Raw genomic sequence first — 12987 nt, 5'->3', positions numbered from 1 at the left:
AACTGGGGACTGTTGACTACAGTTGGACTACAGTAGAATGGTCACACCTGATATTTGAAAGAAACGTTTTCTTGTTGATTGTTGATTCTCCTGTCTGGTCTGACGTCTGTGTTGTGTATTGATTTCTTCTATATTTTTGACACATGAACAATTGGCCCACACTTAACAGTAAAATGTATTATCAAAAGAAAAAAACGTTTTATATTGCATAGTACTTTTCTGGGAGCTCTGCTGTGAATAGGCCTACATTACAACACTATATCAACTATAAATCTCCTCTAGCTGCTGTTGCGCCCTCAGGCCACTTAGGGTCGCCAGGGCTCCGTACGCCTCACGCTCCTCCCATGGGTCAACGATCCCTGCACAAAGTTCCTTTCCCGAACACCAATCCCGTCGGGAGCAGGGCGGGATGTGGCACTGGTGACGTTTTAACTTTCCTATCCCCCTGTCATTCCGTCATGGCGGTGGATGCAGAAGCGTCCCGGGCTTGCGTTCAAAGATAGTAGAAAGTTCAGAAGCGAGGTTCTTGAAGATTGTTTTTTGGACCAGGTTCGATCGGTAAGTGTTTGAGTCTAAACTCTTTGGCTCGCTTTGGACTGCAGAGATTCTGTAAACGTCTGTTTCCTAGAAGGTGGTGACTTCGTGTAGACTACATGTGTGTCTGCCATCTAGGAAACGTATCGAGGAAACTTACTTTGAAACATGTTGGAGGCTGTTTGTGACCGATCCGTTAGTGCTCGTCTCCTCGCTGCTGAACTATTCCTCAGACCTCCAACGGGCTGGAGATAGACCCCGGGCCACGTCTCCTCAGACCTCCAAGGGGCTGGAGATAGATCCGGGGCCCGGGGGCAAGTCTCCTCAGACCTCTAAGGGGCTGGAGATAGATCCGGGGCCACGTCTCCTCAGACCTCCAACGGGCTGGAGATAGATCCAGGAGATAGACCCATGGCCCGGGGCCACCTCGTCCCTTACACTTACACTTTATTCTGCATGGCGTTGGTTTTCCTGGAAGGGGGTCTTAAACTCGAATCCAACAGTATATGTTATTATACCTGTTTATATACAGATGATCTTTGAACAGACGTCGAGATGGTCCTCAAGTGTTTTCAGGAGTTTCTCTGCACGTTCCTCTGAAATCAGTGCTCGGCTCTGAGCGGGTCTGCCCGTTACGATGTTTGTGTGTTTATAATAAGTTTGCCAAAGGGTGGCGAAAGTCTTTGTAATCATCAGATGTCCTGTTTGTTTTCCTTGTTATTATAATTTATACTACCTGTGTGTGTCCTAGTCCACTGATCCTAACCAGAATGTGTGTCCATAGTCGTTTGTATTTGTTACTGAGTAACCAATGAGTAACTATGTCTCTTATAGCCAAGTTACAAATGGCTGCTGTTTCAGATGTATGTTATGCTGATCCACGACAGGGAGATCACTGCCTTAACCTCCACATGGAGATCACTGCCTTAACCTCATAGAGATCACTGCCTTAACCTCATAGAGGTCACTGCCTTAACCTCCACATGGAGATCACTGCCTTAACCTCATAGAGATCACTGCCATAACCTCATAGAGATCACTGCCTTAACCTCCACATGGAGATCACTGCCTTAACCTCATAGAGATCACTGCCTTAACCTCATAGAGATCACTGCCTTAAACTCATAGAGATCACTGCCTTGCCCTCCACATGGAGATCACTGCCTTAACCTCATAGAGATCACTGCCTTAACCTCCACATGGAGATCACTGCCTTAACCTCATAGAGATCACTGCCTTAACCTCCACATGGAGATCACTGCCTTAACCTCATAGAGATCACTGCCGTAACCTCATAGTGATCACTGCCTTAACCTCCACATGGAGATCACTGCCTTAACCTCCACATGGAGATCACTGCCTTAACCTCATAGAGATCACTGCCTTAACCTCCACATGGAGATCACTGCCTTAACCTCATAGAGATCACTGCCGTAACCTCATAGTGATCACTGCCTTAACCTCCACATGGAGATCACTGCCTTAACCTCCACATGGAGATCACTGCCTTAACCTCATAGAGATCACTGCCTTAACCTCCACATGGAGATCACTGCCTTAACCTCATAGAGATCACTGCCTTAACCTCCACATGGAGATCACTGCCTTAACCTCATAGAGATCACTGCCTCATAGAGATCACTGCCTTAACCTCATAGAGATCACTGCCTTAACCTCATAGTGATCACTGCCTTAACCTCCACATGGAGATCACTGCCTTAACCTCCACATGGATATCACTGCCTTAACCTCCACATGGAGATCACTGCCTTAACCTGATAGAGATCACTGCCTTAACCTCCACATGGAGATCACTGCCTTAACCTCATAGAGATCACTGCCTTAACCTCATAGAGATCACTGCCTTAACCTCATAGAGATCACTGCCTTAACCTCCACATGGAGATCACTGCCTTAACCTAATAGAGGTCACTGCCTTAACCTCCACATGGAGATCACTGCCTTAACCTCCACATGGAGATCACCGCCTTAACCTCATAGAGATCACTGCCTTAACTTCATAGAGATCACTGCCTTAACCTCATAGAGATCACTGCCTTAACCTCATAGAGATCACTGCCTTAACCTCCACATGGAGATCACTGCCTTAACCTCATAGAGATCACTGCCTTAACCTCCACATGGAGATCACTGCCTTAACCTCATAGAGATCACTGTCTTAACCTCCACATGGAGATCACTGCATTCATAATGTTATGAGGAGGAATCACACATTCACATATCAGGATATTTCCACATTAGTCCTCGCAGGCGTGTTGTTATGGGGTTGCTGTCTGACATTTTCCCATCGTTGTAAGTGACAGAAGGGTCCAGGTTGTTTGGCAGTAAGAGGTGTGGTGACCAGGCCATGAAGAGTCACACGGACAACGACAGTTTTGTCTGCTACTCTGTTCTTAAGTCCTGGTAATGCATGACACATAGCCTGCACAGACTGTGCTAGTATGTGGTTGCTACTTGAAGCCTACATGTGTGTCTGCGTTCTAGGAAACGTATCGAGGTAACTTACTTTGAAACATGTGGAGTCTGGTCTGCAACCAATCTCTGAAAGAACGAGGCACCACTGTTGTGTCTGCTGCTCTGGTGTTATATCCTGTTTATGACACATGTAGCCTACACACACTAGGCTGGCAATCTATCTTGGAATGAGTGTAGTCTGGTCTATTTATTCAGCACTCCTCTTCTAAGGTCTGTATCCAATGTGTCTCACGACTTTTGGCAGACCGGGCACGACTACCAACGACAGTTTATACCCGTGTTGTAAACTCCCCACACCCTAAGGTTATTGCAGCCGTTCTTAAAGTGGGTTCCTATCTTCTGCAACCTGCCCAGTTGTTTGTGTGGTGTGTGTGTGTGTGTGTGTGTGTGTGTGTGTGTGTGTGTGTGTGTGTGGGGGGGGGGGGGGGGGGGTCCATAAATGGTCCTTTCTATGTTCAAGTCTCCCCAGGGCCCCATTTGTCCTTCATTGTGTGCAAGAAGAGAGTTCTGATCTATCACAGAGTGGAAAACAGTGAAAAGCTTGAAAGGTTTTCCCTGTTTGAAGCCCCAGAGCTGAGATGTGTTGAGGTCCATTAGTGAGTTGGAGGCTTTCCTTACAGTCCGAGTGTGGGTCCTATTTCTGGGAGGCAGGGGGCTGTCAAAAGATTATTCCGATATTGCGGTCGTTGGATGCGCTATCTGCTTCAATGAAGCTTATCTTCAGCCATCTCTGTCTGTCTGTGTTTCTGTCTCCGTCCTCTATCTCTATCTCGCCCTCCCTCCCTCTCTCCCTCTGTATGCTTCTCTGGTGCAATGGCACAAGGGTGAACAATGGCCTCCTGTGTTGGTCTGATGGTTCTGCCGCTGGCCCATGGTCGTACACAGAGGGATTCTGTGTTTGAGTGGATCCCAGTTGTCCTGTTAGGAGTCATCCCAAGGTGGTAGCTGGCTCTGTCCGGGACCCAAGCCCTCCATAGTCCTGCTGGTCCACCAACCAATGACTTAACGAGGTCCGCCGAGATTATCTCCTCAGCTCATGTCCCTAAGGCCTTTGTAAGTCACAGTCGACTGCCTTTATTTAGAGCACCATTATGTCACAGCCTTGTAAAGCGACGTCCAATCACAGCCATCGTCTTGTATCTCACCATCCAATCATGTCTGGTCATTTCTGGATGTACCATGTGTCCTGTTATTAGTCATGCGTTACATATGCTTTATACTGAGACCTGGTGGTGGGCCACCACAGGGACTTTCTGAGTTCCAACCATTGGCTGACGGCGCGTGTTTGGGCCTGTTCTGTCTTGGGCTTGTTTGATGTGAACACTACTGCGACTACTGCTGCCTTATCCTGAGGCTCGATCTGGCACGTAGGACCTGTAAAGTAGACTGATTTGAAAGAGATGATTGGTTTGGACAGGCGCTTTGAAATCTGTGATTCAAAACTGGGGACGGAGCCTCAACCCGCTGGAACCTTCTCCGGGCAAGGCCTCGGTGAAGGGTTCACCAAAGCCTCGGTGAACCCTTCACCAAGACTTTGGTCTCTGGTTCATTTCTGCCATCTTCTGCATTATTTTCCTGTATTGTTTTGTTCTGTCTGCTGTGTGACAAGCGTGTAAGGCACTATTTTAATTAAAGTAATTATTATTATTATCAAGTGAGCGTTGGCGTGTCATGTCATTGGGAGTATGGCAGGGTGGTATTTTTGCCCTGTGATCGATGACTGCCCTTTAAGCATTTCCCGGTGCATAATCTGTCTGTTCAGACAATTGTATTTTATAAGTGACACAGGAACAGATCCTGTGAATCTTGAGCTGCCGAATAATCATGGCCATCGTTGACGAAAATACAGGTTGAGAAATACGGATAAGCAATGTTATAAAGGAACTTCAGTGGTCTCTTTCATTTCCTGAAGAAGACGTGCCAAAAAAAGAGTGTGTGGTGTGTGTGTGTGTGTGTGTGTGCGTGCGTGCGTGCGTGCGTGTGAGAAATACAACACATCCTTTTGATAGAAGACTAAAGGACGGGTGTGCAGTCTGGGCTGATGTCCAGATGAACAAAATGGATCTTCAGTCAACTTTGAATGTGCATCACTTCTATGATGGAGAAAACATTTCTCCACACAGTCTTGGTGACAGGGCCTAGCGGAAATCAGTGATAGCTTGTGTCCTTTGGCAATATGATGCTTAACGCAAAGTCCAAATATTCCTGGACTTTGTGATTTTATCGTCAAATTTGTTGTTTACATTCGTTGCATTTCTTTCATTGTGTCGGATTTGGCTCAGATTTTCCCTAATAACATCTTCATACCCGTGTTTCAGATTCAGTGTATTCGTGATGTGTTGCATGGAGTCGTTGAACTGGGCTCTTTTCTTCCAGCGGGGTAGAGGGCCAAGATGATGTCTGATGCCAGTGATATGCTGGCGGCGGCTCTGGAGCAGATGGATGGAATCATAGCAGGTAAAGTGGCTCTCCTCCACCTCTCGCTGGTCATAACGCACTCCCTCTGCCCTTAAGTGAGCGCTCGTCTCCCATGTAAACTCCTGCATCTCTTTGCCCAGAGTTTGGAGTAGTCTTGACTAGTCGGTCTTAACTTTTATACGCTGACTCTAATAACCGGTTGAGTTTAAATGCTGCTTTGAGGTCTCCTGACATGTGCTATGTCCTTGCCTGGCCCTGCGGCTGGAGGTCACGGTTGCCATCTGAACTAAAATGTAATGGTCCATTTTTATGTGTGTGGTTATCAAGCATTCATTTAAGAGTCGTACCATCAGGGTTAAAGATCTGAAGCGACCTGTGTGCACTAACACAATGTGTGTTGACGGAGAGCGGCCGCGCTGCGACACTGACCCCTCCACATGCTAGTCCTGCGATTTTTAAAGTCTCATTCCAGTTACAAATAAACATTAAATTGCATAAACTTGTCATATAGCCATACATTTAGTGTAAATGTCTATTTGTTGAGGACAATGTACCAAAATAAATGAATATCAATGAGAAGAAATACATTGTATAGCAAGATGCTATAATCTTGTAGAACCTTATATTTGCATTTTATTCACTGAGAAACAGTGAGCGTTAGGCAGGAAGGTATGAAAGAGAGAGGGAGGACATGCAGCATGGACCACAGTAATCAAAGCTGGCTTTCTGCGGTAAGTACTTAATGCTACGCGCTCTACCCGGTTAGCCAGCGGGGCGGGGGTCCCAAGATGCTATAATCCCAGATACAAAGTTCTTCCCTGACCAATAAACATATGAACTAAATGTAGGGCTGTATCCCTGGTTATATCCCCAGTCCCAGGGGCCCAACAGGTTAAGGTGGGCCTTTATTATAACGGTGTATTCCGTTAACCCGCTACGTGCTTGTTAAGGATGGTCCACACTACAACACGGGTACTCCATCTCGGTGTGACGGAGCTGTTTGACTCTGTCTGCCCCCCCTGCCCCGGCCTCATGGCCCCCTTCCCCCCTCAGGCTCCAAGGCCCTGGACTACTCCAACGGCATGTTTGACTGCCAGTCGCCCACCTCGCCCTTCATGGGCAACCTGCGGGCGCTGCACCTCCTGGAGGACCTGCGCAGCGTGCTGGAGCTCATGGACGAGGAGGAGCAGGAGGGCCTGCGCTGCCAGATCCCCCACTCCACCGCCCTCAGCCTGGGGGAGTGGCTGCAGGGCCACCTGGTGAGGCGGGGAGGACACACGCACGCACGCACGCACGCACGCACGCACGCACGCACGCACGCACGCACGCACGCACGCACGCAGGCAGGCAGGCACGCACGCACGCACGCACGCACGCACGCACGCACGCACGCACGCACGCACGCACGCACGCACGCACGCACGCACGCACGCACGCACGCACGCACGCACGCACGCACGCACGCACGCACGCACGCACGCACGCACGCACGCACGCACGCACGCACGCACGCACGCACGCACGCACGCACGCACGCACGCACGCACGCACGCACGCACGCACGCACGCACGCACGCACGCACGCACGCACGCACGCACGCACGCACGCACGCACGCACGCACGCACGCACGCACGCACGCACGCACGCACGCACGCACGCACGCACGCACGCACGCACGCACGCACGCACGCACGCACGCACGCACGCACGCACGCACGCACGCACGCACGCACGCACGCACGCACGCACGCACGCACGCACGCACGCACACTCACACAGATATTCGTGTATTTCATTGGAGGTCAACGTGTTATGTTGTCTCCGGTGACTCACGCTGAGAACAGCCACAGCTTTTAGGATCAGATCTGCTGTTAAATAGCAGGCAGGCATAAATAGTGTTAATTTCTGTTAAATCCAGAACTTCCTGAAGCTGCAGCCAACCAGGAGAAGTTATGAGAATCTATTCCTCCCTCTTATCATGTTTCATGCTGCGACCGATCAGCCCTATGGAGTCACGTGTTGGCTCTGACTAAATATACATAATGGGTAAACACGGGCCAGCTGTCAGCAGATGAGATCCTCCGACCCAGACTTGACAACAGATTTCCTGGTTCCCTGGGCCCATAAACACCTACGGTCAGCACTGTGTGGCTCTGAGGTGAAGCCGTTCACTCAGACAGGGAGACCTGGGTGTCGACCTGACCCAGCTGGATGCTCTGTGTTTCTGTTACCCTGTCCTCTCCGTCTGCACTCTGCGTTCGCTCCCGTGGTTCCACTGTTTCTTTCTATGCTGGATCGTCTGGTTCCCCTTCCACAGCAACAGACCCCATGTGTTTTATGTTACTCGGCTTGGCTAAGTTTCTGTTTCAGCCAGAGGGCTCATAACTTATCTTTTACTGCTGGTCCTGATTTGGGTCAGAAACACAGCGCCCCGGTTCCTCTCCTACATCACACTCTTGTGAGTGTCTTTCAGATTAGCCGTACAGTCTTCAAAGAAGAGGTTGCGCTGAGCTGGATGAGCTATATGAAGGGCAGGATGAGGCTCTGTACCACAAAGCCCACTCTGTGTAGGCTAGGCACAAGATGTCTGTTCTGGAGAGAGAGAAATTAAATGCAGGTGTTGTGTCCCAGAAAGTTGCAAACACAGCCCTATCTCCAACCCCCTGGGTTGTCCGTGCTACCAACAGCAGGACTGAATGCCATGCTCAATGCCTGAGTTTATGTGGAATGATGTAACTCACCCCAGCAGAGCACTTTAAACCAAGCCTCCTCTTTTTCACCCATTTAAGGTCTTGTTCGCTGGAGGGCCATTCAGCTCTCCGCAGCCGTTCTGTCTGCCGTTTGATGCTTGCTTAGCGTCAGAGGCCTAAACCATTACCTTTCTTTATAATGTAGTTCATGGTCAGTCTCCAACTTTTGCACTGTATACTGTTGAACACACACACACACACACACACACACACACACACACACACACACACACACACACACACACACACACACACACACACACACACACACACACACACACACAAACTACCTCTTTCTACCTCTCTGAATGATTCCCTTTTCCCTTGTCAGTCTAACGGCCACATCTCCCTGTGCGGCGGGGACCACTACCAGGAGCGCCTCACCCGGCTGGAGAGTGACAAGGAGTCTCTGGTGCTGCAGGTAGTCTTCACAGCACAACACACAGCTAACTGGGGCCTTGAAGTGTCGTTTTCTAGGATTGCTTCGAAGCTAGCTGCTCTCAACTAGAATTCTCTCAAGCTATTTGTTTTGTTTTCACATCTTTGTGGTCATTGTTGTGTCTTCAAGCTTTAGCTGCAAAGGATGTAGAAGGAACCAAATTGACTGCATGGAAAGTAGCCTGATAGTTGAACTGCTGATGATGCAAGCATAGACAGCAATACGTATTGGGGACTGCTCACCGCTCCCCTCTGGTCATAATGCTTCACATGAACACCGAGCTGTCTGCTGGGCTGCAGGTGAGCGTTCTGACGGACCAGGTGGACGCACAGGGGGAGAAGATCAGAGACCTGGACGTCTGTCTGGAGGACAACCGAGATAAGCTCAACAGCACAGAGGAGATGCTGCAGCAGGTGGGGATGCCCTGTGTATTTACATGAGTCTGGGGAAAAACGGCACCAGGATGAAGACCTCAATCCAGTTAATCTCCAATCCTGTGGTTTGTGGCATTGGGTCGAATGTAAAAATGTTACAATTGGTTCTGGAGATTTCCCCCTGGTTGGGTCTCATCATGTTTATGTTGCCATTATTGCATTGATTTTGTATTGGATGCGTTGTCTATATTAGGAATCTCTGCCTAAACCCACCTCTACTAAAACATTTCTCTTGATTGGCATCACATATTGACGAGGGCCTCATCAGATGTTGTGGCCCTAGAGTAATACAGGACCACCACCTTATCATGCACTAGGTGGTATTCACTAGGAAAGATGACATTTATTTCAAGTGCAAATTAATTAATTCAACTGCACATTAATCCCTTAGTTGTTATCGACCTATTAGAGCCCTCTATTTACCTTGGGTTATTTTCAGAAATAAAATAAAAAAGTTTATTTTGATGAGAATAATCAATTTGCGACAATATAAACAGAAAACCGCCAATAGTGATATGACTTGGCCTCCACTCTAAGCACTTCAATTAACTATAAATACCTGATAGATTTGAGATTAGATTATATTTGGTTTCAGTAGAGCGTTATGAGCCGTTATCATTCCTCCTGTTTCCTGGCATTAGTTTGGTCATAGTGGAGGGCTTCAGCAGCCGCTGTGGTACTAAAGCATCCTGCCAGCTGTGCGAGCTGCGCTCCGCTCTGGATGAACTGCTGCCCTTCACATGGAGCCCCCCTGCCAGGCTCAAAGCCTACATGGACGCGGCCGTACTGACCTACAGCCCCTCCTCTCCCGCTCAGGAGCTGCTGTGCAGGGCCTCCCTGGAGACCCAGAAGCTGGAGCTGATGTCAGAGGTCTCCAGTCTGAAGCTCAAGCTGAACGCCATCGAGAAGGAGCGGCGAGACCTGGACCGGTTCGGAGACGGCGAGGTACAGCCGATTACAGCCCTCTGAATCAGGCACCAGCCACCCGTTCACTGATTGAAGGTTAAGGATTGATCCTCAATGCAAGTCTAATGACTTAGTTAAAGCAAAGAATCTGGGATAGGAATCACTGAGAAATGTTTTGACAGGTACTGCAGGTATGTCCAAACAAAAGGCCCAGACGAAGCGGGGGGCGGGGCCAGGGCCCCCTGCTCTGCAGGCCAGGGGCCCCTCGCTCTGCAGGCCAAGGCCCCCCCGCTCTTCGGGGCCAGAGCCTCACATCCCCTGGTCCAGCTCTAAGATGAGCCTCACATCCCTTGCTCTAGCCATAAGATGATACTGAGCTAGGGCTGTGCGATATATCGAATATGCTCGATACATCTCCGAAATAACTGTGTGAGATACATTAAATTATTATTCGTAAGTATTGAGTATTTTACGTTCATCTGGGTTTTTTCAAGGGGCAGCCAAGACTTGTTTCGTGTTTAAAACATTCTCCGGTGGCTTTCTGCCTCTCCCTCACGCAGTAACGCGAGGGAGAGGTAAAAAACACTCGTGTCACACACTCACCAACCAATCCCACGCGACATCTAGGTGCGGAAGGGAGGGAACTCATTTTCAAGTTTCTTACGGTTTGCAGCGCCGGCCGGCTCAGTGTAGCATACAGTGTATCCTAACCAATTCAATCGACAAATGAAACATGGAAGCGGACGAACTGCTGGTTCCTAAAATAACTTATAAGGGATCAGTGATCCGGCAGTGTTTTGGATATCGAGAGGAGGACATGGAGCAAAACACGCCAATGCTTGTAACGTCTTGTCTGATCTCGTGTCGTCATGGTTACCAGCTGCACGCTCCCTAACAGTTACACACACAATAGGAATACAAGGCGCTCTCTCGTCTTATGCTACTTCTCTAGCTATAAGTTAGCCTCGGAAAACGTTGTTGTTTTACCCTACTTCAAGCAACCATAAAGAGTTAACTGGGACGTGTCTGCGTGGTTTGTTGGAGAGAGGAGTTATCTATCTGTCGACCCCGGCAAGGCGCAGGGGGTCGAGGGCAGCAAACCACCAATTCCTAAATGAATTAATTCAATAGGTTCAAAAATATCAAACACATTATATCAAAATGAGTTTATAATATTTTAGTTTAATTCATTGCAATGGCCTACATATAAAGAAAATGCTGCCTAAATTAGTTATTTGTGTACAATATTTTTAGATGATTCAGCCTTAATTTTTATAAGCCTATTAATGTTTGTTTATCTCTCTCTCTCTCTCTCTCTCTCTCTCTCTCTCTCTCTCTCATTGTTCTAAGCTGCTCATTTTTATATTGCCCCTTTTTTCAGTTTGTGCTTTGTTTGAATAAGAAAAATTTCTTATTTCAACTCAATTGTGATTAATCACTAACATGAAAATATAAAATGTTTTGATGGAAACAACCTGGGAAGTTAACCAATAATGGTATGTAGTCTGCAGGGATTGTAGTGAAAACAGTAAAGGGTAAAAGTGCGATTTCATGTGGTCCTTTAAAGTAGATTTCAATATATCGAGATGTACTGTATATCGTATATCATGAAATGGAGAAAATGTATCGGGATATTCATTTTTTCCCATAAGATGACAGTGAGCCTCACATCCCTTGTTCTAGACATAAGATGACAGTGAGCCTCACATCCCTTGTTCTAGACATAAGATGACAGTGAGCCTAACATCCCTTGTTTTAGACATAAGTTGACAGTGAGCCTCACATCCCTTGTTCTAGACATAAGATGACAGTGAGCCTCACATCCCTTGTTTCAGACATAAGATGACAGTGAGCCTCACATCCCTTGTTCTAGACATAAGATGACAGTGAGCCTCACATCCCTTGTTCTAGCCATAAGATGACAGTGAGCCTCACATCCCCTGGTATAGCTCTAAGATGAGCCTCACATCCCTTGTTCTAGACATAAGATGACAGTGAGCCGCACATCCCTTGTTCTAGACATAAGATGACAGTGAGCCTAACATCCCTTGTTCTAGACATAAGATGACAGTGAGCCTCACATCCCTTGTTTCAGACATAAGATGACAGTGAGCCTCACATCCCTTGTTCTAGACATAAGATGACAGTGAGCCTCACATCCCTTGTTTTAGACATAAGATGACAGTGAGCCTCACATCCCTTGTTCTAGCCATAAGATGACAGTGAGCCTCACATCCCCTGGTATAGCTCTAAGATGAGCCTCACATCCCTTGTTCTAGCCATAAGATGACAGTGAGCCTAACATCCCTTGTTCTAGACATAAGATGACAGTGAGCCTCACATCCCTTGTTTCAGACATAAGTTAACAGTGAGCCTCACATCCCTTTTTCTAGACATAAGATGACAGTGAGCCGCACATCCCTTGTTCTAGACATAAGATGACAGTGAGCCTAACATCCCTTGTTCTAGACATAAGATGACAGTGAGCCTCACATCCCTTGTTTCAGACATAAGATGACAGTGAGCCTCACATCCCTTGTTCTAGACATAAGATGACAGTGAGCCTCACATCCCTTGTTTTAGACATAAGATGACAGTGAGCCTCACATCCCTTGTTCTAGCTATAAGATGACAGTGAGCCTCACATCCCCTGGTATAGCTCTAAGATGAGCCTCACATCCCTTGTTCTAGCCATAAGATGACAGTGAGCCTCACAGTCGCTGGTCTAAAATGTGCTTGAACATTTGCGGTTGAGTTCATCTTCAACGGTTTCTTCATTTCGTTAGCTAACCCTTTTTAGCCACTTTGTTTTCTTCATGCTCTTTAATGTTTAAGGTTTACTGCCATCTCACTGACCCCATAATTTTTTATCTCGAAGCTAAACGCTATAATCTAGCGGGTGTTCGATGAGAGGAGGGAGATTGTAGCATCATTTGTAGTGGAGGACCAGGTAAAATGTATATTTGTTTTTGCGCTAATGGTCATGAATGCAGAGAGGTGAGATGATT

The 12987-nt window shown here is 47.8% G+C and overlaps 1 protein-coding gene across 3 annotated transcripts in view; it reads left to right on the top strand.

Moving 5' to 3' along the window:
* The first annotated feature begins 428 nt into the window (after positions 1-428).
* ppfibp1b (PPFIA binding protein 1b) overlaps positions 429-12987 on the top strand; it is a 34882-nt gene continuing 22323 nt past the window's right edge. For all 3 annotated transcript variants that reach the window (XM_079743793.1, XM_079743792.1, XM_079743791.1), the window contains exons 1-6: positions 429-558; positions 5407-5487; positions 6502-6707; positions 8532-8621; positions 8939-9052; positions 9890-10018. In XM_079743793.1, coding sequence (XP_079599919.1) covers positions 5424-5487; positions 6502-6707; positions 8532-8621; positions 8939-9052; positions 9890-10018 — 603 coding nt within the window. In that variant the 5' untranslated portion in view covers positions 429-558; positions 5407-5423. The remainder of the gene's footprint in view (positions 559-5406; positions 5488-6501; positions 6708-8531; positions 8622-8938; positions 9053-9889; positions 10019-12987) is intronic.

The sequence above is a fragment of the Pollachius pollachius genome, assembly GCF_949987615.1.
Source record: "Pollachius pollachius genome assembly, chromosome: 9".
Classification (NCBI taxonomy): Eukaryota; Metazoa; Chordata; class Actinopteri; order Gadiformes; family Gadidae; genus Pollachius; species Pollachius pollachius.
Note: the sequence above shows the minus strand (reverse complement) of the source record. Positions and strands in the feature narration are given on the sequence as shown.